The sequence below is a fragment of the Pagrus pagrus genome (assembly GCF_965226575.1).
Source record: "Pagrus pagrus genome assembly, chromosome: 22".
Taxonomy (NCBI): domain Eukaryota; kingdom Metazoa; phylum Chordata; class Actinopteri; order Spariformes; family Sparidae; genus Pagrus; species Pagrus pagrus.
This window is the reverse complement of record NC_140204.1, coordinates 7,967,795-7,994,839: the sequence shown is the minus strand read 5'-3', so window position 1 is coordinate 7,994,839 and position 27,045 is coordinate 7,967,795. Positions and strand designations below refer to the sequence as shown.

The 27,045-nt window shown below is 44.7% G+C and overlaps 1 protein-coding gene across 2 annotated transcripts; it reads right to left on the bottom strand.

Annotated features, from left to right (window-relative positions):
* Positions 1 to 134: 134 nt before the first annotated feature.
* On the bottom strand, positions 135 to 27,045 carry rin1b (Ras and Rab interactor 1b). 2 transcript variants are annotated; one of them, XM_084344221.1, is made up of 12 exons: positions 26,718 to 27,045; positions 13,175 to 13,312; positions 12,124 to 12,238; positions 11,946 to 12,018; positions 11,674 to 11,765; positions 10,775 to 10,950; positions 10,399 to 10,683; positions 9,761 to 10,316; positions 5,465 to 5,773; positions 5,229 to 5,360; positions 4,538 to 4,707; positions 135 to 2,075 (listed from the first exon to the last, which is right to left on the bottom strand). In XM_084344221.1, exons 2-12 carry the CDS (start codon positions 13,310 to 13,312, stop codon positions 1,752 to 1,754), a joined length of 2,370 nt encoding a protein of 789 aa, XP_084200347.1. In that variant the 5' UTR covers positions 26,718 to 27,045; the 3' UTR covers positions 135 to 1,751. The 2 variants fall into 2 exon arrangements, with proteins under 2 accessions (XP_084200347.1, XP_084200348.1); XM_084344222.1 differs by having other exon boundaries at positions 10,399 to 10,680.

The window sequence follows — 27,045 nt, the reverse complement described above, 5'->3', positions numbered from 1 at the left end:
CAACATCAGAAACCACAAACCTTGAATAAAACAACACATGTGAGGGGTGGTTGTGGTTGTAGTTGTTGTTATTTGCTGCCCTCTGGTGGTCGACATCGAATCAACAACATCCACAACAAACAACAACACCGTGGGACAGATATTGCAATCTCTTTTATTGCGATACTTGAATTACCTGACAGGATACAGTAATGTGTTTTTACACTGAGAGAAAAATAAAGTAGTGAGCTCTCACAATGAACACATGCTTCACGCACACGCACGCACACACAGCACATTCGCAGAAACCGTCACGTTAAAATGAAAAGAAAAGCATGCAACTATGTTCAAAACACATCCGACGAACCTCCATCGGCCGATTCAAAAACTCCAGATGTGTCGAAAAAATCCATACTTAGGTTTGATATCTACCCAACAAACAATTAAAAGTTTTTTTTAAATACACAACGTGATAAACTGGTAATGACACTGAGTTGTTGAACAGTCAGTTGGTGGTTGATGACTTGCAGCAGGAGTCACCTGAAAGCTGGTGACTTTGTACATTTTACATTCAAACCCAGTCACCGTGAGGAGGTTCTGGTGTTTTTTAATAATCTGGTCCGACTGTCCTCTCGAAGAAGCAGCAGAACTGAAAAGCGGTGGAGATGACAGGATTCAAAGTCTGATGAGCCAGGAAAGAAATTCAAAAACAAAAAAAAAAAGATTTTTTAATACATTCGCAAGTCATTCAGTAAATCTGTTGCGGGTCGTCTCGGTGCGTCGATGTGATGTTGTTGTTTTTTAAAAAAAGACAGAGAGCTGATGCTTTTCTATCACTTCCCTCCTACTCGCTCATTACTCCACCTGCCAAAAACACTTAATAGAAATACGCGAGCGGGGAGGAGAGAGTCTGTGCTTCTTCTCACCGAAGCAAAAAATAAAACCGTCTCTGTGGGTGAGTCTAAAAATACATTTAAAGCTTCTCTCGAGCTTGTAAACCTGATTGTTTTTTTTTCTCCTGGCCTCTCTTTATGTGTGTTTTTGCTCACTTTGGTATTGAGCTTTGGTCTTTTGGCTTTTTAAACACATCTCGTTTTGTCAAAACCATAAAAACCCTCCGACAACGACGGCTCCGATCCGAAGATCTGCAGACTTTTACACATGAAAGTGAAGCGATAAAAAACATCCAAGTGTCTTTTTTTTTTTTTAAGGTCGAGCCCAGGACCTATACCGTGAGAGGGAGTTACATCCCATCACAAACGCTGGACAATTTGCCTTCTCGTGTGCGTACAGGAAGTGGTTTTTTGTTTCCAGGCAACAGTAGCCTCACAGATTTTGTCTTTGGATTTGAGCCTCCTCACGTGTTTCGAGTGATGTCATCCCCTCACGGTATAAACTCTGGGTTCATGTTTTCAAAAATAACAACCAAAGATCCATTAATTACACACAGTACACTTCCTTTACACCAGCAGCCACACTGAGCGGTACATGGTACAACTTTTTTTGGCAACAGTCCCTACGTTGGGTCCTGCTCTGCTCTGCGCGTCGGTCCGTTTCAGGGAAGAGTTGACCGTTTTAAAGGTTCTGCTCCCGGTCTGGAGAAGGGCTGAAGTTTGTCACAACGAGTCCTGACCCACGACAAGACGCAACACACCGCCGGAGAGAGAGAGAGACAGAACAAAAGAGAGAGAGAAAGAGAAAAGCGAGAGCAGCCATCCATCCTCCTCCTCCTCCTCCCTTCCTCCCTCCTTTCCCCCCTCCACTCCTCCCACTCACTCCTCACACACCGACTCGCTCAGGTCCACGGCGCCACCTCTGGTGAGCCGCCGCATCTTGCTGAAGTCGTGGTCGGTCCTCAGGTAGGAGAGCGAGGGGCCCCCCTCGCTGTGGCTGGCCAGGTCCTGGGGCTGGGCCTGAGGCGGCAGGGCCCTCATCTCGCCGCCGCTGCGCCAGTATAAGGTGTACTGCTGCGGGTCGGACACTTCGAAGGTGGAGGCGCACAGCTGCGCCAGGGCCTGGCTGGTCTCCCCGGCTCTCCACTGCAACGTCCGCACGGCGCTCCGCTCCCCGTCCTGGAAAAGTATCCGAACGCACCTCTGGAGGGAGGGAGGGGAGAGAGAGGGAGGGAGAAAGAGTGAGTATATGCTGTATTGATGCAAAACAAGAGGTCAAGAGGCTTATGGAGTGAGGGCAACAGAGGGGGAGGACGGAGAGAGTGATGGAGCCAGAGGAGGAGTGAGAGCCGAGCAAACACCGAGAGATAATCCACCACAACAAACTGACGGAGAGCATTTCTCCCTGAAACAAAAGCGTCCACTTCCCACACACACAGCCAGCAGGTCCGAGGAGCTCCATGAAAACCATCCCCGTGAAAACCGCTCACTCTCAGCTTCATTGACAAACTCCCCGACGTTTAATCCACCAGAGGACACGTCCTCAACGTCCACACAAGAGTCCATCGACCGGAGCTGCTCAGGCTCTCGCTCTGCAAACAAACTTTTCTTCCTGACATTTTCCCAGAGAAGCGATCAAACACACAAAACTAACAATCGCCACTTACCGGCGACTGTGCTCGTTACCTGTTACATAATGTCAGATCCAGCCACCTACAGACGCCCTCACAACTCTCCACACAGTGAAAAACTAATCCTTTTAACCACATCTTGAGAAACCAGAGTCCCCTTCACGCACACACTCATGAACAAGTGGCCACATTTGCTCTAACAACAACAACAACAACAAGAAAAAGCACACAGCAGCATTTCCAATCAACAGGTCTGCCGTCGTCCAAACTTACAGAGTCACTGAGCTCCTCGCTGTCCGTGTGCATATTGTGTTTGCCTGCTTCGATGGGTAGATGCAGCTCAATAAATTTCATGTTATCTGACCGCCCACTTCTTCATAGCACTTGGCTCACTGATCCCCGCCTGTGTCAGTGGAAAATCTGGCTGCCGGGTGAGTTAGATCGGCTATTTGAAGCCAGGAGAAGGCACCACGTGACGAGACAGAAACGTTGTGGATGACAATGCCCTTTTTTTTTTTTTTTTTTCCCTTTCTTTCTTCTCCTCCGTGGCATCTGGTGGACCCGTTTGTACCAATCTGGGGCGATGATAGAGAGTGTAGGTAAAAAAAATAAATAAATGGTGAGTTGCATTAGTGAAAGCCGGCGGCCCCAGATCAACGGATTACCTCTGAAAAAGTCTAAAAACTAATCCCCTCAAATGAATTTCAGACGTGTTTGCACGCCAAGGAGGGAAATCCAGGTGTGACGATCCGAAGCGGACGTCTTCACCCGGTGCCTGACCTCTAGAAAATCTGGGTTCGGTCTTCGGCTTCAGGAGCAGCGGACGTAAAACTTGAGATGGGTCGAACGCGGGTCGAAGGGCTCGTTTCTACCTCACCTGCCCGTCACGGATAAGCCGATGTTGCTCACCGTGCGGCGCCATCAGCGTGATTAATATCAAATCTGACCTCGTTTGATGGATTATCACGTCAGTTTTGCATAAAACGGGTTCACGTTTGGTTTGTTTGAGCGTGTCGACGAAGGAAACTCGCTGACAGACTTTTAAAATCTGCACTGTCGCATATTTACACTCCGCTCGTTAAAGAGAAGTTATTAAAACCCATCTTAAACATGTTTTATCACACCTCAAGGTACACTTTAATTATTTACTGGTGCATTTATAGTTTATTAAACAACCGTCAAGATTTATAAACATCAGTTGCAACATTATGATCTGAATAAATAGGTTAATAAAGCATTTTATTGTTTGGAAACAAAGAAATAACTGTTTAATTAACTAAAAATGTGCCGTTATTTAACTATGTTTGTTATAAAGTGTTACTAAAGTCAACTACAGGTCAGAAAAACAGCCCTTTTCCAGCCTCCAAAAACTCTCCATGATGAGTTACCAGTAGACTGCTCTTTAAAACCTGCCTCCTACATTACCCACAATGCACCTAGTTGTTAGCAGTTGTTAAAATAAATAGGCGTCCACATAAACAATGTTATCGCGCATGAAAAGATCTTTAAAAGTTACTCCGCACCGACAGAAGCTCTCTTCTCCCACAGAAAACGCTGCTCCTGAACGTCTCCTCAGTAGTCCCGCCTTTAACTCTGTGACTTCATGACATCACCACATCACACATTTGCTAAAGTTGTGTGTTTGGAGAGAAAGGAGTGATTTAGCACGGCTGCTCTGTTGTTTATTAGCGGCGCCGGCTCAGGCGTGAGTGAGCCAACCAATCAGAGGAGGCCAGGGCTCTTAAAGAGACAGGCGCTGAAAACCTGCTAAATAAACTGAACCGGACCACACACCGACATTAAAGAGCTCCTTCCTGTTGAATGTGACGATGAGGTTCTGGAGAACCTCCCGTACGACCCGTCTCACAGCGTAATGAGCAGGAGCTGCTACTGTCTTTCACACTGAGCTGCTGATGTGTGACAGTTGCAGAGTGGATCACTGAACAAGCCCACACACACTGTTCACACCACCGAGCGGCTCTGCGCCGCCGTCGTTGTTGTTGTTGTTGTCGTGCTACTACGATCACAACACACCTGGCTCTGCATGTTCTCCTTCTGTCTCTGGGCCTCTCGGCTCCGCCTGCAGCTCCACTCCTTCAGCGCCTCCTGGGCCTCCGGTATCAGGCAGCCCGGCGTCGACCTCTCCTTGTCCAGGCTCTGGATCAGAACCAGGCTGGCGTACACGCTGGTCAGGTAGTAGCCGCCTGCAACGACAAGGCAAGGTAGAGACGTTATCTGTGACGTTAGCCTGTGACTTTCTGGCCCTTAATTATGACTTTTTATCTCATATTTTAGACTTTTTATCCCCCAACTATGACGTTTTTCAAATAATATCGACTTTCTGTGTCATATTTATGATTGTTTCTTATAATTTCAGCTTGTTTATATCATTACTTCTACTTTCTGGCCCTTAATTATGACTTTTTACCTCATATTTTTGACCTTTTCTTGTAACTTCACCTATGTTTTCTGTTTGTCGCAGAACTGGCAGAAGTGAGCCTCTGTGAGGTTTTCATCATGAAACAAGCTACATTTTTTCGAAAGCAACAATAAACAAAATGTTTATTTCCATTTAGTGTGTAGGCTCTGAATAAAAACTGGGTCCTGTCTCTTATATAAGGATGAACGTGATGATTGCTGGACCTCTTTCAGGGACCCCACCGAGCGGTCGGGCCCTAGAGAGCTTATGTGTGGCCCTGCAAGTATTTTAAGATCGAGTCCGCACCTTCTCCTCCGAGCCAGGACGGCTCCAGCAGCTCCATCATGTACTCCACCTCGATCAGGATGTGAGGCCTGTTACACTCCACAATGACGTACGACAGTGACGGCAGGAAGTCGTCCCAGCTCACTTCCTGTCCTGAAGAAGAAAGAAGAAGAGCAGAAATTAAACGACTTCAGACCGTTGACCTTCAGAGAAGCTTCACGGTTCCTAAGGTCCAGCAGCATCCCGCCCGGGCTCACCGTGTAAGGACCCCATGGCCTTCTGGACGCACTTGCACACCTGCAGCAGCAGCAGCACCTTGTCGATGGGCGAGTGCGTCCTCTGCATCAGCACCAGCTTCTGCTTCACCCGCTCCACCTCGCGGCTGTCGGGGACGCCCGTCCGGACGCCGAGGCGCTCCATGGCGGCGTCCCCCTTCAGGCGGAGCAGGTTCTGGGTGAGGCACTGGCTACTGCCGTCCTGGCTGTGCAGCTCCACCAGAGCCTTGTCCAGCTGGGACCTCAGAGGACGGAGCACACAGGAGAACATGGCCCGCTCCAGAGCCAGAGCTGAGACAGCAGGAACAAGAAGGGAAGGGTTTGTTATTTTAGGAGACTTGTTATGTTTTATTTATTTATTTATTTCAACATCTGCAAGTATGGAGCCGTGTCTACATGTCTAGAGGCTCTGGCACCGGGCCCAGATCACTGCTGATCGTCACAGCGGGATTATTGAGGTGAAGGAGGCGTCAGAAACACAAAGTGGAATTGATCTTCAATTGTAGAAGATGTTTAAATAAGTAACAAAGGAAGGAAACAGATGAATTTGATTAGTTTGTTACCGCGTTCGACCCAGTGCAATTATTCATTCAGCAAGGATGCAAAGCAGCAGCTGAAGGTCCATGTTTACACTGGTACATGCTAGCGTTAGCCACGTCAGCTCTGTGTCTGGCTGTCTGTGAGTTAAAAGGTAGCTAGTGTCGGCTAATGTCAATCAAAAGTTAGCAAGATGTCAGCTAAATGTCAATTAAGAAATGGATGGATGTAAGCTAACTGTCAGTTCAATGTTAGCATGATGTAAGCTAAGTGTCAATTAAAAATGGCTAGATGTCAGCAAACTGTCAGGTAAATATTAGCTAGATGTCAGCTAACCGTCAGTTCAATGTAAGCTAGATGTCAGCTAACTGTCAGTTAAAAGTCAGCTAGCTGTCAGCTAAATGTTAATTAGAAGTTAGCTAACAATCTGTTAAATGTTAGCTGGATGTCAACTGTCAGTTAAAAGTAAGCTAGCTATCAGTTCAATGTAAGCTAGAGGTCACCTAACTGTCAGTTAAAAATAAGCTTCATTCAACATATGTACACTATATATATATATATATATATATATATATATATATATATATATAAATATATATTTGCACCATCGACTTTCATAACTGTCTGTGAACCATTCTTGTTGTTGTGGAGCAGTTGATACTTTGGCAGAGCAGGGTTATATAAATGTGTTGTGTAGCTTAGCTCGGCTAAATTTAGCTTCCTCTGTTAAGGACTCTCAGCCTCTTTGTTCCTCTGAAGATCAGTACAGTAAAGATAACTTGCTTTTGGACAACAATGCAAAAATTTGCCTGTCAGTGTTCACCAAAGTTGAACACAAGATAAAGGATTTGCTTGGACTTAGTGTTAGCGTAGGTATTTGTACTGGCTAAGAAATAGGCTAGTTACAGTTTGTGTGTAGCCTACCGAGAGCGTACTTATGTTCCCCGGGTCCTATGTTCCCCGCTGTTGCCGGGGAACATAGGACCTTTTTTCTAAGAAAGGGTCCTAACTAACTAACCCTAACCCTAACCCTTTTGGGGGAAAGTGGGGAACATAAGACCCTTTTTCTAAAAAAGGGTCTTATGTTCCCCGGTTACATACACAGCGGGGAACATAGGACCCTTTGGGTGAACAGCGGGGAACATGGGACCCGGGGAACATAGGGATGAGCCTACCTCCCTGTAAAATTGCAGATTGATGTTTCTTTATTTCTGTTTTGTGAACATATTAATAAAGGAGATTGAATCTGTTAATTGGTGAGTCTGGTATGCATATAAATATACATCCCAAAAATATACACAAACTGTAACTAGCCTATTTCTAACTGACAGTTAGCTGACAGCTAGCTGACTTTTAACTGACAGTTAGTTGACATCTAGTTTACGTTGAACTGGTAGTTAGCTAAAATTTAACTGATAGCTAGCTGATATCTAGCTAACATACTCCCAAAATGTTACACTACTCCTTTAAAAAACCTCTTTGCGTACTATCAGAAATGCATCATCATCAAGCTAAAACGAGCCTTTCACTCTGGAGACGTCAGGTTTTTTGTTTATTGTCCGCCTGACAACAGTGATATGTACCAACACACATAACTCGTGGACACGTTACAACATGCGTTGCTGCTCTCACACGTGAAGACACACACTGTCAGTGAGTCTCCTGCAGTCAGTGGGCAGCAGGGTAACACATCTCCACACTCATCATCAACATCCTTTATGCATCCCTCCTCTCCATCCTCATTCACGCCCTCCGTTCTCCGCTCTTCTACCTCCCAGAGTAATAGATTACATGCGATGCAGATTACTAGCCAGCTATTACTCACAGATTGTGTAATCTGATTACATTTTCACAAGTATCCTTGCACTATTTCCATCCCTCCCCTCCCTGCCAGCCTCCCCTGAATCGTGCTGCTCTTGGAGTGTGCGTGGGACTGTGATATCTTTTTATGATAAACGAGGGGGAGAAAGAAAAAAAAAATGCAAATGCCTCCCACCGACGCAATGCGAGATAAATCAGAACCAGAGCCCAGGAAGGAAGGGAAGGAAAGGAAAGGACGAGGAGGAAGGAAAGGCAGCGGCGGCCGAGCAGCTCTTCCCCCTGAAGCCTCTTGCAAAACACATCCATCATCATCACCTGCGAAAACACACAAAGGAGTCCAAAAAAGACAAACCTACGCACAAGACGGTGTCACAAAGATCCAACTAGGATCCTTCCACAGTAACACCCGGCGATGTCTTTACAGTGATCACGCTGATGGATGTGAACGGGCCGGGCTTCTCCTAATGCTGCTTTTCTAAATACAATACGAGCTCTGGTGAATGAGGCTCGACGCCGCCCCTACGCAAACTACTTTGTGTTGACAGTCTTTTCACCAGAGAGCCTGGGCAGCCCACCATTTATCTAGTTTCCATAGACCGGCGTCCTCTCTGGCACTGCGCTCTATTCAATCAGTGTTTTCTAATAGTACCATGTCTTTTTTTCTCTCTCGCTGCCATGTGATAAAACTTAATCGTGCCTGATACCAGAATTATTCAGAAATGTGTAATCCAGCACAGTCAGCGAAATTCAATTAAATAACTAACCGATAAAATCAACAGGGTTTAAATTGTGTGAAATTACTTTTTATGTGTGTGCTTCCACAGTGGAAGTGTGTTTTTTACTTTATAACAGATTAATGAGTTGCAGCTAATTGCTGCTGTGATTTTAAAAAAGCTGAAAAGTGCTGTAGAAATGTGTTTTTCTGTTATGTTTGTCTCAGTTTTGTGCCTGGCTGTCTGTGAGTTAAAAGTTAGCTAGTGTCAGCTAACTATCAGTTAAATGTTAGCTAACTGTTAGTTAAATATTAGCGAGATATCAGCTAGCTGTCAACTAAATGTCAATTAAAAGTTAGCCAACAATCTGTTAATTGTTGGCTAAATGTCAACTGTCACTTAAAAGTTAGCTAACTGTCAGATGTTAGCTTGACTTTTTATGTGTGTAATCCCACAGTGGAAGTGTTTCTTACTTTATAAGAGATTAATGAGTTGTAACTAATTGTTGCTGTGATTTTAAAAAGCTGAAAAGTGCTTGTAAAAATGGGTTTATCTAGCATCTTGCGGCTAATGTACAGTGAGGTATTCTGTCTGGTCAAAGTCAGATAACTTGTTAGCCTTAGCTAGCTTGGTAGCTTCCAGCTAGATGGGCTCCACACCTCTTTGCACATTGAGGTAGATGGAGTCAGGTGCTGCCCAGATGTTTGCAGCTGCATCCTCCTACGAGTTGGATACCAATGTTTTTAAAATAATGTATTTCCACTTTATAAACCAGTAATCTCTTTAATTTCTTAATGCTAAGCTAACGTTAGAAGGCTATAAATCCTATAAACGAAGGGAATCTGTCAAGCATTTCACCTCTTACCGACTGATCAGCAGCTAAACAGATGGATGGTGACAATCTGGAGGGACGTTGAGCCGTATTTCAACGTAAAACAACATATTTGATCAAATGTTAGCTTACGTTAGCATTCAACCACTTCCTAGCTAACGTTGCGTTTATTTACATCCAAGGGTTTCATACCCTTGGATGTAAATACATTTGTCCAAGATGAGCATTTATGTTTTAAAATTATTTTATGTCTTTCCTATCGTATCAAACAGTAACATTAGCAAGGAAGTGGTCGAATGCTAACGTAGGCTAACGTTTGATCATGGCCGCCCATGAATCTGGTCTATGAGGCTCTACTGTATCAGGTCCGTTCACCTTTCTCGTTCTCCGGCACCAGCGTTTCGATGGGAGGCTCCAGCTCTCCACTGTCCAGCAGGCAGCACTTGGCCTGGGACAGAAACAGCCGCAGACCCTGCAGGAGCTGCACGGAGGTCACGCGTGACGATGAGGAGGAGGACGAAGAGGAGGACGCCAGGGACTTGAGCGCCTCCCTCTGTTCCAGGAGGAAGTCCTGAACCATCCCCCCGAAGGTGGAGCGCCGATCTCTGGACAGCTCCTCCACCAGTCGCGTCAGCCTCTTGTCCGGAGCGAAGAAGCACACGAACGCCTCGCTCATGCGGTGCAGCCCGCCGCGGCCTCGGGAGCGCACGAGTGGCGGGCGCGGTATGTAGGTTTTGGACTGGGCCATGCTTTCTGGATCTGAATCCGAGTCATTGTCCTCGTCCATGCTGCTGAAGGAGCTGCTGCTGTCCAGCTCGGCCAGGGACGGAGCCGGCCGGCGCTCCAGGCCCAGGACCGCCACCTCGATGCCTGGCTCGCCTGCTTGGGCAGACTGCTGGTTCTGAGGAGGCTCATCCACCTTCGCAGACGTCTGAAGAGACAACATAAATATAAGTCAATAATCACAAACAAACAAAACAGACGAGGGTCAAGAAGCTGATGATTCCCATTACTTGTGGCACGTAGACGGACATCATGTCCTCTTCCTCCACAGAGCCCGGCGACACGGCGGGGGTTCTCCTCAGGACCCCTGCCCCGGCGTGAACTCTCCTCTGCGGGTTGGCGCCGGCCTTCTGCAGCCTATCCGACCCGCCGGTCTGCTCCCCCGACGAGGAAGGGGAGTAGGATCCGATCCCCTCCAGGGACAGATTCATGGACGACTCGGACAGCCGGAGACGCATGCTGCGCTTGAAGCGGTGCCGCTTATTGGAGGCACTGTGGTTGATGAGTTGTGGCTGCTGGAGAGAAGAAGAAGAAGAAGAAGATCCAGTCCTTCATCTGACGAGAGGCTCTCACCAAAAACGCAGAACACAAACCCTCAGTACCAACCTTACTGATCTCCAGCTGTAGGAAGAGCGGGTTGATGAAGCAGAGTTTGCCGTGTCCGCTGCGGGTCAGCAGGGGGCACTGGTCCGGGTTAAAGGACGTCTGAACCTTGCTGTCGCTGGTTGATGCAACCACCGGTCCGTTCTGGATCTCTGACGCGCTCGGCGCACTCCAGAAGTCTAGAGAGAAGGAAAGAAAAGGATATGTGATACATTATGTAAGTTTTATCTGCAGCAAGCTGTTGGTGTGAGGACTCTTATTGCTGAGCTGCCGTCAGCGACACGTTCTGGGTCTTTACTCGTGTCATTTTTAGCCACATTGAAGTCGCACCTCGCTCGCTGCTGCGGCGCCGCATCAGTTCATGTTATCACGTTAAAATAGATGCAAGCTGGCAGCCGCTACCTCAGTCGGTTATACATTTACTTTCTCACATTTGAGAGCAGCAGCCGTCACAGTGTCTGTATCCAATGTTTAACTTTATTTTAATATCTGCACCGGAGATTTACAAACAAGGACCCTGACATTAGACCTCACTTTATGACCCAGCAGCGTAAACACCAACACTCTTCTGTTGCTCCAGGCTGGACGCCAAGATGTACAAGACGCTAACTAGCTAATGTCAGCTACAATTAGCAGAAGTTAGCGGTTACTCTGAGATAATCTGGCCCCTGTTTGTTTTGAGAAGAGTCAGAGATGCTAAAAACTTTAGAGGGTTAGCATTTGATTGATTTGAGCTGAATGCTAACATCAACATGCTGTCAGGTCCACAGCGAGGATGCTAACATTCTGATGTTTAGCAGGTATGATAACCTCACCATCTTAATTTGACATGTGAGCAAGCTAACATTAGCTAATTAGTGCTCAACATAAATACTTGATGAGGAGGCTAATGGGAGTGCTACCTTGTCCCATGTGTGAGATGGCCTCCAGCTGCCGGTGTGTCGTGGCTTTAGCGATGGCCTCTGGAAGCTGCAGCGGAAACGGCAACACATCTCTGCAGACGACAACGACAACAACAACAAAAATCAATACTCAAAGAAATGAGAGTAAACGCTGAGCATCTGAGCACATCACAGGTAGAGCTGATGTGGAAACACTGTGGGCGGGGGCTGCTCAGGCCTACGAGAGCGGACCAGTCAGAGCAGACTGGGCCAAAAATAAAACACCACATCACCTGCTGATACAGTAGAAGGCCACCAGTCGACACAGGTCGGGGAAGCTGAGCGCCGAGCTCTCCAAAGCGAACGCTGGTCAGAAGAAACAGACACTCAGTGGGACATTTGTTCAAACCCTGAGCCGTCCCACACGACTTCACCCGAGTGTTTAACGTAGTGCTGTAACACAATACTCACTGGAGTCCTCCTCACAGATGTAGCACTCCCTGACCGAGGAGGCACTTTTGTCGGCCGTCACTCTGAAACTCAGAACCTTCCTCAGGCTGGAGCTGCATCTCCTCACCAGGAAAGTCTGTAAACAGCACAACAAGAAGAAAACATCGGGGTGTTGTTGTCTTCTTCACGGATATTTATTCTCTCGAAGGGACAGATGGTGCAAACAGAAACACCAGATAACAGTTTCCTGTTGATGCAGGTTTTAATTTAACAGTTTTTCAAACACACTTATGTGGATTTAAATTGTTGAAGCTGCTGTTATGGTATTAAATAGATGACTGTGATCAAAACCTCTCTGGGATTAGCGTAGCCTAGCTTAAAGAGTGGAAGCTAGCGTGTCGTTCTCCAAATCAAACAACAAATTGTCAATATATTTGTATTTGTTTACTAATTAGCAAACAATACAGAATGTTCATCAGTGATTTAGAGGTGCTAGTAGGGATATTTTGGGTTTTAAGACAGATTTAAGTTAGCTGTGCACCCCTAGGCTAACACTTTCTAGGCTAAGCTAGGCTAATTGCCCCCCTGGCTCGAGTGCTACAGTTAACACCGAGACATGACAGTGATATAAATCTTCTAGAAAGTGTGTTAAACTTATCCTCAATCAAGATTAAAACAGTCAACATTCAGTTAGCATTAGCATCTACAAGATAAACAAGATAATTATCCTCATTAAAATGACATTATATGACCGTTTTAAAGGAAAATGGTTTCCTTAATGTTGAACTATTACTTTTATGTCTTTACTCAAGATGAACAAAAATTTAAGACCAATAAATGAGTTTTTATGTGGGAAACTGGTAAAATGTAGCTAGGATGGTGATTAAAGGGGCGCTACGTAACGATAGCAAGTTACATTTTACAGGTCGTATGTGAGCGGACTGTAACGTCCAGCTGCTAGCACTAGCACAGACGTTGCACAGAGCCACTGTTTTTTTTGCGTATCCTGAATATTTAAATGTCCTCCTGCCCTTTTAACCGATGAGGTCACATGATCGACATTATTGATTACCCCGACTGGCTCTCTGAGCAGCATGTAGAGGGCGGAGTCTTGGTTGAGTGACAGCTGCAGCCACACTGGATGTGTGATCAGCAGACGATCCAGGACGCTGAAGGCCCGCTGAGCGCCTCGCTGGGTGGCCTCCTGCATCTGAAACAACATGTGTGAGAGTTCAAACGGACGCTGCTTTGTCACATGATAGTACAAAGAAGTATAGCAGGAAAATAAACGTATAGATGTTTTAAATTACCATGAGAAGAGGAGCTACAAGTGTACTGACTCATCTCATTGGCGGCACCAATCTCATTTAGATTCAACCGGCAGCATGACATCACAGTGAATACCATGTTGTAGTGACACGAAATCCAATCAGACCGTGACTGCATTACCACGAATCAGATTTAATGTCATTTTCAGTGAAAAAAAAAGCTGCATACTTTTGACAAACGCTGATTTTAGGCACTTTTTACCACCTTTTTGGTAAAAACTATGAAATATCTTTGAAATAATCCCTAAATTAACACAGTTATTACCTCAGAAATGATTGAAAATGACATTTGAACAATTTTCCTAAACTTCCCCCGACCGTGATTCTTGATCTTGAAGGTCTTTTTGTAAGTAATTAGCAATTAATGGCAGCAAACTGTAAAACATTGTTCCAGTTCCAGTGAAATGATAGAAATTGTTAAAAAATGTAAAAAACTGGCCCGGTGACGGAAAGTTAGACAGAAACTAGTTGGGAATTAAAGGCGCATTATGTAGTTTTTGGGGAAGAAATTGTAAACAGAAGAGAAAGCTCTTCACTGACTGATTTTTTTGTGGCCTAAACAAACAAAACTCAATAAACTGAATAAACAAACTGACCTCAAAGGACAACACAGCTTCATACTGTTGTACTTTGTTCATATGTGGCGGACCCTGCCACCTTTCTAGCTTCAAACAGTGTTCTTGGACCTTATTGTCCTCTGAGAACAGCTTGCTTATTCAGTGACGGATCAAATTAAAATGTCTGAGTTTGTATTATGACCTATAAGTTTGAATTTATTTACCAAAACTACATACTGCTCCTTTATTATTATTATTATTATGATATGTGTGGACCTGTATAATGAAGTGTAACCTCTTTTTTTTTTAGGATATTTCATGTCTGAGAAGATGCTGTGGTTCACGGTCGTCATCCTAACCCTCTAACTCGACTCTTCTGCTGCCTGAAAGCGTCTTTAAACGACTTACACTTCCACCAGACTTCCCGTCAGAGTCTGAATCCTTGTTAAAGCAGCTTTACATCCTCCTGTGCGCTCTATACTGTCCTGAGTGTCGTCGTTGCCTCTGAACGCTGCACACCTCTCCTCCTCCTCCTCCGTCTTGTCTTCACTATAACAACCGAACAAACACTCAACGTGTGTTTTCTTAATGATTTAATGTGTTTGAACTTTTTCACTTTCAGGCACTTTTTTCAAATCAACAATCGTTTTTGATCTTTTGTGTGTTTTATTGTTAACATTCAATCTCTCTCTCTCTCTCTCTCTCTCTCTCTCTCTCGCTCGCCCGCTCTCTCTCTCTCTGGATGTCACACTGTGTGGGCTGCTGGCGAGCGTAGCAGCAGATGGTTGCCATGGCAACCTGGGCCTACACATCCTACCAGGCATTCCCACTCAGTGAAACACCCTTTATCAAGTTGGAGATGCTCGTGCACACACACACACACACACACGCACACACACACGCGCGCGCGCACACACACACACACACACACACACGTTTTTACAGTATGTAGACACACACACTCAAACACACACACTCAGGCTATCTTAAAGGTTTTCCGGGGTGCAGAGGTGTTTTATTTCTAGGAAGCCTGTTTTTTGTTTTTTTTGTCGCTTCCTCCCTCACATCAGAAGACCAAAGTTACATTTCTGCGCTGCTCCGACATCAGCTGCAGCAGAAGAGCAGCTACAGGAGGCTTTACGAATATTGTTTTTCATTCAGTAACACATTTCTTTCCTTCATCACCTCCTGCCACCTATTATATAACTCTCCCCTCCCTCCCTCCCTCTGGACGGGGGGAAACCAGTTATCTGTGCGCTCCACCAGGACCATTAAGAGTTAATGGTAAACAGCGCTGGAGGGGTCAGGAATCAAGTGCAGCAGATATCAATCAAGGGAGTCGCTGTTATGTAATAATCACAGGTTTCGCTCTGACAGATGTAAGACGATAGAAGATAGAAAATGCAGAACCTGTTGGTTCTGTTTGGAAGAGAAGGAAATGATCATAGTTTAGTGATTAGAAAGGCAAGACAGTGTGTATATACGTAGTTATATACTACTCGTGAGGAGGTCTGATGATTATCTTGAGTAACTGCGTCATGATTTCTGGAAAAGAGACGTTGCTGGGGGACATCTCAATGACTGATAACACCAAAACATGGATGGATGGATAAATAGCAGCAAATTGGGGTGAACTGTTAACATACAGTTCAGGCACTTTTGGACACCACTCTGGTGTTTTTTTGCCCTCCAGTGCAATGCATGATGGTATATAATGCTTTGAGTCAACTCTATATGGTCTAACAGATCTCACTAACTAGCTTACTGCATAGCTACAGTAGTGACCTTGCTAGCGGTAGCCTATCCTCTCTTTCTTTCCAGGCAAGCGATATGTTGCTAGGTGGCTACATAATTTTGTAGCGCTACAGGGCACATCCACTTTATGTGAGCCAACCTGCGTTCAGTTGAAAGCAGAAAAGCAGCTCTTTCCCGCTCTTTATTGGAGCAGCTCTACCTAAAAACATGCTAGCATTAGCCTTTTCTAAAATCTTGTCTCGCACATATAAAGCGCACTGTAAAGTTTATGTTGTAAGAAACCATTCACAGTTTGTGTTCGGACAAACAAAACTGAATTACATTTTGATTTATATAACTGTAATATAGCTAATACTAGTAATATATAATAATAATAATATTTCACTTTAGCCTCAGTTTCTGAGCACTATGGTGGTAATGTTTCCAGTCTGAGAGAATATTTGAGACCTCTTTATATGTTTTGTTTAAAATTAGTCAGCTCAAAACACTTTAAGGTAAGATGGAGTGTGGTCTGATTAGCCGTCGCTAATGTTAGCCAGCTCCAGGTGATTAAATATGCTGAACAACAGTCGTTTCGGCCGACAAACTCAAAAATTGGTTGGTTAGAAACGAGAAGCCCGCTTTAGACTCATTGTTTCGGTCGTAAATCTGTCGTTATTTTAATTAATAGCAAGAATTAAAAGTCTGACCGGCGTAGCAGCAGCAGCAGCAGACGCTATAAAGGCGGCAGGACTTAGGCAAATAAATAAATAAAAGCCGAACTCTTCATCCAGATACACTTCAGACACACTTCACACGAGCACCGCGAGTCAACAAGCATCATCATCTTCAAATTAGGAGCAAAATATATATATTTTTTTTATCTCAAGGTGAGCTTTTAAAATAAAAAGAGGCTGTGAGTGTGACCGTGTGGGCCGGCAGAGTCGCCCCCGCAGATCCGCAGTCCGATGACCCAACACCACACGAGGCTACAAGACACAAGTGGAGAAAACACAGAGAGCAGGACCCGAGTGCCTCGCTAGCCATTTCCAGGTCCGCCTTACATAAAATGCAACGCTGCCCACACACACACACACAGAAAGACTTATGTAATTCCCTCAGAGAAAGCGAGAGACTCACAGAAACAGAGGAGAAAGATAAAAGGTAAAAAAAAAAAATGATGAAAAGAGCGGAGATGAGAAGCTGAAAATTAAAGCTGTGGTGAAGGAAACCACAGCTTCAGCAGGCCCGAAGCGCTGCGGTTCACGCTGGCGTACACTGTAACATCTAACAAGGTGTTTCTCACACCTGAGGGCAGTTAGCAGCAGCAGCAGAAGAAGAAGAAGAAGAAGTCTGGTGCTGCTAACTGCACTCGTAGATGAAGAGGGAGTCAGGGTCAGGACTTTTGGGAGACGAGTGAGCACTTCACTGCCACAAATCAGCCGGCTGTTGATGGACGTGTTGGAGGGAGGACGTTAGATTCTGGTTTTTACACCTCGAGAGAAGCGATGAGGCGTTTGGGAACAAAAAATCTGAAGCAGAGATGCAAAAGCTGGACAGAAGGACCGAGCGAGTCGCTGGCTGAGCGAGCGATGACGGAGCGATGGAGTGACTCAAATGCTTGCAGAGGAAAAACAACAGGTGCTGAAGGTATCAGTGGTGAGATTCACTCTCCTGCAGGGGTTTTCAGGGTGTTGCTGAGAGTTTAGCGTAGATGATTAATGCAGGAAACATCACAGCGGTGTCGCGCAGCTGTTAATCAGATATATACAAAGAAAAAGGAGGCTATCAGCTACTAGAAGCTCAGCCCGGTGCAGATGGACTCCATCATCATGGTGTCCAGATTTCTCCACCTCCAGACCAGATCACACCCCTTCAGGTCACACAGAAGCACAGCGGCGCCCTCGTGAGATGAATGCTTTCAGCCACGTTTGAGCACACTGTGCCTCCTCCAGCTGATTCCTGGTGACGCAGAGGAAGAGGAGGACGCAGGTTTGAGCCCAGCGTCGGCTCAGCGTCGTCAACAAAACATCTCTGGAGCTGCGCAGCAAAGAAGTGTCGCAGCGTCCTTTTATGTTTGTTTTTGTAATTGATTTGGTGCTTTGAGTTCGACAGGTGGACACTTCTCACACAGCGCCCCTTTAAGATGGCGAATGAGACTTATTTAATTGTTATTCTTGAGAGTTTTCAGCACTTTCCAGATGTTTTTTAAAGCACAACATGAGTTTTATGTTTGATTCCCTGGCATTAGGAAACGGGGGGGTTTCTTTTCATCTCAAGAGGGTAAAGACCAGATCGGAGAAATGTGAAACCTGCCTGAGATAGACACTCAAAGAAAACCTTAAACCCTTCACTCACTATACATCCTCACATGGAGGCACAGTGACTTCCTCTGTCAAAACCTCCGTCATCCAAGTTGTAATTGTTTTAATATAACTGCTCCTCGATAATCCGTCTCTTAAAATTGATTTTCTGAACACAATGGCTGTTTCCTACATTTCCCAGAATTAATTTCAGCAGCCTCCACAGGCACATGAACTTGTATTCAGCTAAGTGTTGTGTGTGGGAGGGTGAAGCCGTAATGACAGAGGTAGTAAGAGCAGAAGACAGCGCTGCCCTTTACACTCCACACACCTCGCAGCTCTTTGAACGAGCTTCTGGTCTCCTGAGGACACCAACGAAGAAGCAATTAGCATCTCGATGTTTACGATCGATGCGTCGAAATATCTCGGCGATAAATCACCTTGTCACATTTTGCCAGTTAGGAAGGAGATGTAACAGAATAAGTCCAGAGACAGTTAGAGATGCTCCTGAGACGGCAGCGGAGGGAGGACGAGGAGGAAACTCGATCCCCCACATGGTCTCCCACCGCCCCCTCCACGCTGCCTCGTCATCCGAGGTGCAGCGCAGCATCCGTCTTCCACTAATGTAACCGTGTAGCGACGGTGACGCTGAAAACAGACAGCGGTGTCGTGCACTTTGCTCGCCGTCGCATCCTGCATACGCTTTTTCCATCTGGAGGTTTATTTTGATAAGTAGACAGTCAGAGAAGCACATCACCAGCCACCGTGGGTTCTTTTTTTAGCAACTCGTTTGGTTTTCTTCCAGATTTTAACATGTTTAACATTTATTTTTTTGTCTTTTCCTGAGCGGTTTTTGAAGCTCTTGCACACCCAAGTTCATCCAGTCATCATAAAGTGTCCACAGAGACAATAAAGTGCGTCATATGAGGTGTTTTTAATGAGACCTCAGGTCATCCAGCCATGTTTGTGGCGACAAAAAAAGGTATTTTTTTGTTTTCCTAACCTCTAACCAAGTGGTTTTTGTTCCTAAACCTAACCAGAGCATAAGCAGAGCGCTGTGACAAGAGAGAAAAAGGAAATGCCACCTAAAGAAACGTAAAGTTACAACATAAAGAAATTTAAAGTTACAACATAAAGAAACTTAAAAAGTTTTGACACAACTGTGGTTTTGTCAACGTTTATTCTGCCGATTCGGTTCAAACTTTTGTAGCGTGAACACACACAGTCGGAGCTGGAGTCTGTAAAAGGCAACTTGGTTTTTTAAAATTAACAATGAAGTAACTTGAGTTTATGCTTTATGCTTTCTCAGCCGCGACAGGTGCATCAGCAACAAGCTGAGCAGCATCCTCGCAGCAGTAGGTTTGGAGAGTCTCCAGTTACGGTAAAAAACGTGCCAGTTTTTTTTTTTGTGTGTGTTTTTTTACAATAATTCACCGCAGACAGCCAAAGCCTGGCCGCCTCTCCTGGGCAGCTCTGGCTGTTCAAACACTGTGTTGTTAGCCCTTTTATGCAGGCAGTCTGTTAAAGCAGTGGCTGTCTGGCATTTTAAAGTCAGCGCTCTGTGGTGGAGATGTTCTGCAGCGGCTGTAGTCGAACGTGACGGCGTCCCGATTGGGGATCGATTTAGCTGACGTTGACGTTAATTGTACTTTTGTAAAGTTTGGTCTGATTTCAGAAAACTTCTCTGACAGTCTAAACATTATTTAAGCTTTGTGAAAGATTTCACAACATGTTAAAGATTTAAAGACCCAAAGATTGAATTTATTGTGACTGTGATGACTCGTGGTGATTTTTTAACATTTTCCTAAAAGACTGACAATGTTTTGTTTTTCCCTTGATGATTTTACACATTTATAAAGTCTCTGGATCTCATAAAAACAAGAAAATGCTTACAAACAGCCTCCTTTGTGTTTCTATTCTTATGATCTCTGTCCCTTTATAAAGACTGTGATGAAACATAAGTATATATATATAAAATAAGTTTTGTGTTTGTGGTTTTCATTGTCTTGTTTTTATACAGCTGGTTTAATCAATGGATAAAAGCTAGCCTAGCCGCCTCCTAGCTGTAGCCTGTATCAATGTTTGTATTCTTCAAACTCTAGATGTTACTAGTTGATTTCTTATGTGATATTTAAGGAAACTCGGCTGTTTTTTTCAGATATGAGGCTTACAGGTAAAGATTTATAATATTAACACGTATCTGAAAATGTTTCCAAGGTTTATCCATCCATATTCAAACAAAAATTAAACAATAATGTCGATGTTGGCATTAAAAAACTAGCTAGTAAACCAACAGGCAGGTCGTGTATGCTAACAAATACTGTTTCATCTTGCTTTAAGGAAAAGTTTTGGGAACTTTTGAGAAATATTCCTCATTGTCTTTGTTTCTGCAGAGCCACATGAGGAGACTGACACCGCTCTGATGTCTGCGCTTCAACCGGGAGACCGTTAGCTTAGCATAACGACTGGCAGCAGGGGGGAGAACAGCTAGCTCGGCTCCTCTTCCTCTGAAGTTTGAGGATGCTCCTCTGAAGCTGCTTCATTAACGTGCCGTATCTTGCATCTCTGAAACTCGCTCCTCTTACATAACAACCAACAGTCGTTTGTTTCCTCACAAACAAACCGCCGACTCTGTCAAAACAACAAACGAGCTCTCACTCTTCGTCTCTGTTCATCGCGTCCGACGCCGACAACGAGCATCCGACTGTACAAACCCTCTCCTCTGCACAAGAAGTGACCATGACGGTGGCTAAGTATAGCCAGCAGCCCATCAGTGCGCGCGTGGGATGACTAATGGAGCGACATAATTGCAGTGGGCTATAAGTATCCGCAGGGGGCAACAGTGGGCACGGGGGGGCCTGCTGACTGATGACAGGTGTCCGTTTAGATGCCTGCCTGCAAGAAAAAAAAGCGCCGTAGCGGCCGAGTGTGTGTTTGTGTCGTACAAAGACGTTAGTGTGAGTCAGAAGTAACACTGGGACTGCAGGAGAGGAGAAGGACTGTTAGCATAACTGTGAATATTCATCATTTTAGAAAGCGTATCGGTTGAACTGCTGAGGTGATTCATGAGGGGCGTCGTCACAAATACTTCTGTCAGACCGAAGGTGTGTGTGTGTGTGTGTGTGTACAGTATCCATCGTGACGTCATCAGGTGTTTTCTCGTTTATTTCTCCATGAGTGGTCTTTTTCCTCTGGGTTTTCTCCGCAGCGTGACACCGAGCTGACCCGAGCTAACGCTTCGCTCCGACCTCTAGCGAGTGTTTTCATTAGAGGGAGCTCTGAAGGAGCCACGAGGCCTTCAAGTTAGTGGTGGGAGATACTAACTGGTTTTGATGCATGCTGGACCACAATATGGCAAGTTTATACACAATCACATGTAAAATGATCAATCTGTTACGTGTCAGACGGGAAATTTTATAAATGATTTGAATAAATAACCAAGAATCTGTGGAAATGGAGCAACACGTGGTCAAAGACATCGACTTTACTGCAACTATATAACGTCTCTGGTTCAAATAAAGGTTTGTTCCATGTTGTTTCTACTCACAATGGGCAAAAACGCTCAAAAACAAATAAATTATTATCTAACTTTACATATGAACAGACTCCTACAATCCCAAAGTGTCTTTTTGGTTTTGACGAGTTGGGAATGAGACTCAAAAATCCACTTTACTTACAAATAGCAGCTTTAACGCTAAAACTGGAGACACGTCAGTGCTTTGGACAACCCTGCCAGATCGCCCTAAATCCTGCACACTGGACCTTTAAGGCCCTTGGTATCCACACAGGTGCTTTCAGTCACTCATTGCTTCACTGTAGTGTCACTAAACTCTGTGAAGCAATAAAAACAGGAAGCCGTCAATCAATCACCGTCTCCGCTCGTTCACACGGTCTCGGCCGCCAAGTGAAACACCCGACGTTGCGCAATACGGTTGCGTAACAGCCGCGTCTCGATTGGCGATCGGATAAAGTTTCAATTGTTGATTATTTCAGCTGATCAATGGCTTATAAATATTCATCGCTCTTGTTTGTTTCTCGCCGTGTTTCTGAGCCAAACTCATCCATCTGAACGGGTCACCCGATCTCGCGTTGAGTTTTGAAACCCTCCTCTTAATAAGCCGACAACTTGCCAGAATAACAATCCAGCTCCCGTCTATCCACTTGTGAAGCAACTTTTTCCAAGATGCTGTCACTTCTCACTGTCACCTCTCAAAACACAAAACAGCCAGAATAATATCAGCATGCTGTCGGAGCGCTCACACTTAATTAAAAACAAAATGCCTCGACTTCTCGGAAACACTTTAATTTTGCAAGGAGAGACTTATGAAGTGACGGAGAAATGTAAATATTTCTTCAGACTCGAGTTAAAAGCACAATAATTTAAGGATCCGGCTCCTCTGACGTCACACATCCCGCCTTTTCTGATTTGTTTTGACCTCTGGATGATTCACAGCGTGACTAACGATGGATCGACACGAGGAGCACCTCGTACAAAATGTTATTTTTGTAAAGGGCTGTTAGATAATGTCAGAGGTTTTCGATAAGTGAGTGTGAATAATGGCTCTTAAAAAAATGCTTTGTAAAGTTTTTTGGGGGGATGTGTTTTTACCAAATTTGGGTCCAAGGCTGCGTGAATGTTCGGTTTGGAGACTTTATTTAAAAAAAACAGGATGATATCACGTGGCAGAGACAGAATACTGAGCATGCTGCGACATTAAAAACCCTTGTTTTTCCTATGGGACTCTGGTGCATCCTTCTCAAACGCCCACCGTTCGGACGTTGTTTCATCTTCAGCGTCTCTGACGGCTTTCTACTCCCTCGTCTGAATCTTTCTGACAACGACAATGAGGGATCACTTTCATCCTCCATTTTCACATTGTGTTAGAGTGACCACAAGAGGACAAAAGACTGAATTAATACTGTACTCTCTGAAGCGGGCCGAAACTCAGACCTGTCTCCTGTTCGAGTGCTGCTTTATTATCAACTCCTGTGTATGTTTGAACCTTTTCTCGAGGCTTTTGTTCAGAAACTGACGTCTGACAGCGATCATAGTTGTATTTCTGACACATCTTTGAGGTTATTCAGACTCTTAAATTTGTAAAAACTGACACCAAATCATACTGGAGCATTTATCCACCAGACCTCACTAAGAAATGCATGAAAACAAGCCCTTGAAGAGAAACTGCAGCTTTGGTCGTCTGAGAAACCTCCATAAAAAGTGCTTCAAGTGAGTTTTTTTACAATATAGACACACTTCCTGCGTCAGTTATAGGACCAGAAAGTGGTGCTATGGAAACTAGAAAGACAGCGAACTGGAGCTTTAATAAAAACACAGAGTGTATCAGCTGAAGCACATCTAAAATATGCTATCAGCTAGAGGCTAACCTCCACATTGTATCACGCCGTTATCACTTCATCAAGGCTGTTGTGCTTTTGAATGTGCTATGTTGAAAAATGGGGCTATCTGTGGCTGGGAGCAAGTGCTTTTTATTTAACTGTGGTGGTGATATCATGTCTTATCTGTGCTGAGATTTTACTTTCACTGTCTGAGAGGTGGCTGTGGGGTGGGAAGTGTGAGTTAACAGGATGATGTGGAATATGAAGGAGGTACAAGGCTTTTTTTTTAGGTCACTTAACATCCTGGACGTTGTCTTCTCTAGTCTCTAACTTTAAATTATTTTAATAAATCAAACTTTATTCATACAGAGGGGGTTTAGTGTTGAACAGTGAGACAAACGAAACATGTACGAGGCTGTAAATGAAGGATAACGGTGAAAAAATGTGCATTAAATCAGAATTAAAGAAAATCCAAAATTAACAATATCAAATTCATACTCCAAACAATAGAGGGCAGCATCACCACAGTTACAGCCAACTGCTGCTAGTTAGCTCAGTTAGCCGTGCAGCTAGCAGTTCAGACTCTGGGACAAAGGGAGTGTTAGGGGCCTTTGGGGCTAGTTGGTTAGCATGCTAGCTTCAGTAGATTTATAATACAACACATCATGATGTCAACACTGTTATTTAATCACATTCTGTTGATAATCTTATTTAATTTTTGCACGTTTTCCCTCAATAACCTCCTAATTACTGCTTATTAATAGAAAGTAAGCACGTGAGTTACGCTTTGGCTCATCGTGGGTCTTGTAAGGTGGTAGTGCCACAGCAGGAGAGTCGTTTTCCCTTCATAACGCTGCATAAATAGATTTTATGTAACAAAATACAAAACTACAAGCGTTAATAGCGTCCAGATAAATCTAAATCAAGTCTTTCTAACTCTTGCTCATGAGTGATTCATCGGTAAAAACCTGTGTGAGCGCTTTAAAATGACTAATAAAGAGCCAATATGCTACAGGGCTACTAATATAAAGTGCTATCTTAAAGTTTAAAGGAACAGTTCACCCAAAAAAAGTAAATTCAGTCATTATCTAATCACTCCCATGCCGATGGAGAGTCGCGGGAAGTTTCTTAGTCCACAAAACATTTCTGATCCCGAGATCCCAAATTGATTTGAAAAGACGTTATGCTAACGCTTTAGCTTAGCAGCTGCAGTAGATTTCAGCTTGAAAAAGGGTGTAAATAATGTTTTTTTCAAATCAATTTTGTATCTCAGGGCTTCAGGAGACTTGGATCGCGCTGGACGAGCTGTATTGAGCCATTTGATGTTTTTTCTTTGGTTGTTTTTTACATTTTAAAACAAGTCCCCATCTACTTCAGTTGTGTAGGAGAACATTGCAACGTTGTTTTGCTCTGAAGCTCCAGAAATGTTTTGTGGGCAACGAACACTTCGCCTGACTTTCCATCAAAAGGTTGTATGAGTAGACAATAACTGAATTTTTTTATTTTGTGAGAACTTGTCCTTTAAAACCTCCTCATTTTTCATATTACATCAGATTACAGGGGTGGACTCAGGATGTTTGAGGTGCAGGGGCGACAAATAAAAAAAGGGCACCAGCACGCAGAAAGTCGTGATACATGTATGGTGAACTAGAGGGAACCCTAGAGGAAGCACTTATCATGATTTATCCACCACAGGCGCATCCAAGAGGGCATTTTCTAAATGTTTTTTGAACACGGGGGCACCAGAGAGTTCGGCTTCCCACCTGTGCCACATTACATAACCCTTTCTCAAGCACATTTCCACGGAGACGCTTCGTTTTAGAGGGAAAAAGTCCTGATGATGAGAAAGTAACAGCGCTACGAAGCCGTTTTCAATAATAAGATTATGTAACGTTGCTCTCGGAGACTATTGAGTCTCTGATCAGGAGGCGCAGTGATCCTCTCCTGTGTTTTTACTTCACAGTCGTGGCCACCCATCATTTTTTTTGTTTTTTTACCACCAGCAAGCTGCCGGATCCTTCAAAATGGTGGACGTTTGCTTTCAGGGAATCGAACTAATTTTTCCCTGCTGGTTTGCGTGACGATGACACAACTCCCTGAGCGGCGATGATGGGGGAAGCCTGCCATATACATGAGTCAGGTTACTGTAACGTGTCTGTCTGCGCACCACTTCCAGCACAGAGGACAGACTGCTCAGCAAAGGACTGAACTCTGTCCAACAGCTCTGAGCGTCATGCTCGGGCACACTGCGATCACACTCCTCCTACACAACACAGGGGCAGAATGCACTCACCCCCCCTACACACATAAATATACACACATTTGGTCAAAATTAACATGTCATGCCACGTTCAAACAATCGCAGACTTCATGTAGGTAGGCTACGTAATCGCAGCCGGGACAAGTAATCAGCCCTGCGGTCACAAAACGCCACTTACAGTAATGTGCTCCTCAGAATTAACGAGCAAAACAACAGCAAGGAAGTGGGAACATCACATCCACTCCCACGCGGGCAGGATGGCACTTCAGTTTTTTAAAGTTATGTAACAGACCAATGGTGTGAGATTACATTCACTTTGCCCTCAGAGGGGAGACAGGAGATCAAGATACTCGCATAGTAAAAAAGTCTGAGTGGTTAATTGAGCACTGTTCAGGCTGGTGGTGATGGTGCAGGGATGATATCAGAAGTGGAGGTTTTGGTGCAACATCAGCTGCAGGGGGAGCTGAACTTCTGCTCCTGTGTGCAGACAATACAAAACTTTTCTTTTTTCCCCCAGACATCCAGAGAAGAAAAGCCAGCTGTCAAGTCCACACAGGCAGAACAACAGACCTGACAAACCTGTGGCTGCCACTAATTAGTTTTTTTCCTCGAACACCTACACTTTGCGTCTTCAGTGCCAGCCTGAAACAATCAGCAGCTCGTCTTGACTTCCTGGCAGGCTGAAAAAACTTCTCCCCATTATGAAACCTGCCCGCTGGGTGTTTGGCTCTCGGTTGGAGTGACATCACCAGCCTCGACGATCATAACCAACCCCGACCGCTAATTGATTAATTGGCATTTGAATGTCACATTATGGGATGAATCACCCGGCGGCATTGTTTACCGAAAGACGTCCCCTGCTGACCGGAAACTACGTTAAACAACAAACGCCGACGCGCGTTTGAACTTGGGAATAGAAAGAAAAGGAGGAAAAAGCACATTAATACAGATACTGTGATGTGCAGCCAAGCGTGCATGTGCCAACTCTCCAGGAAACTCAGCTGCATCTCCACCTCATGGAGTCGATTGATTTTTTCTTCTTCTCTCATCCAAATTTTTTTTTTTTTTTTTACGCAAATCCATAAAAATAACTTACCTTCTCTGTGAAGGGTGGGAACAGGTGCTGCTGCCGCCGCTGCTGCTGCTGTGTAGGTCTTTGCTCGTCTTAATTAGGCGTCCGGCAGAGTTTTTAATGGTAATGCATGGAGACAGTGCTGAGCCCTCTGAGTCCGAGCACCATGCTGTGGGAACACGGGCTTGTCAAGGAAAATGCGCACAACACGCTGGTGACAAGGCGGAGGAGCGCATTTTTAATTCTGTCTGAGCATCTGAAGTGATACACAGTCACAGCAGAGACACTGTGTGTGTGTGCGTGTGTGCAAGTGTGTGTGTGTGTGTGTGTGTGCACCCCCCTCCTCCCGCCT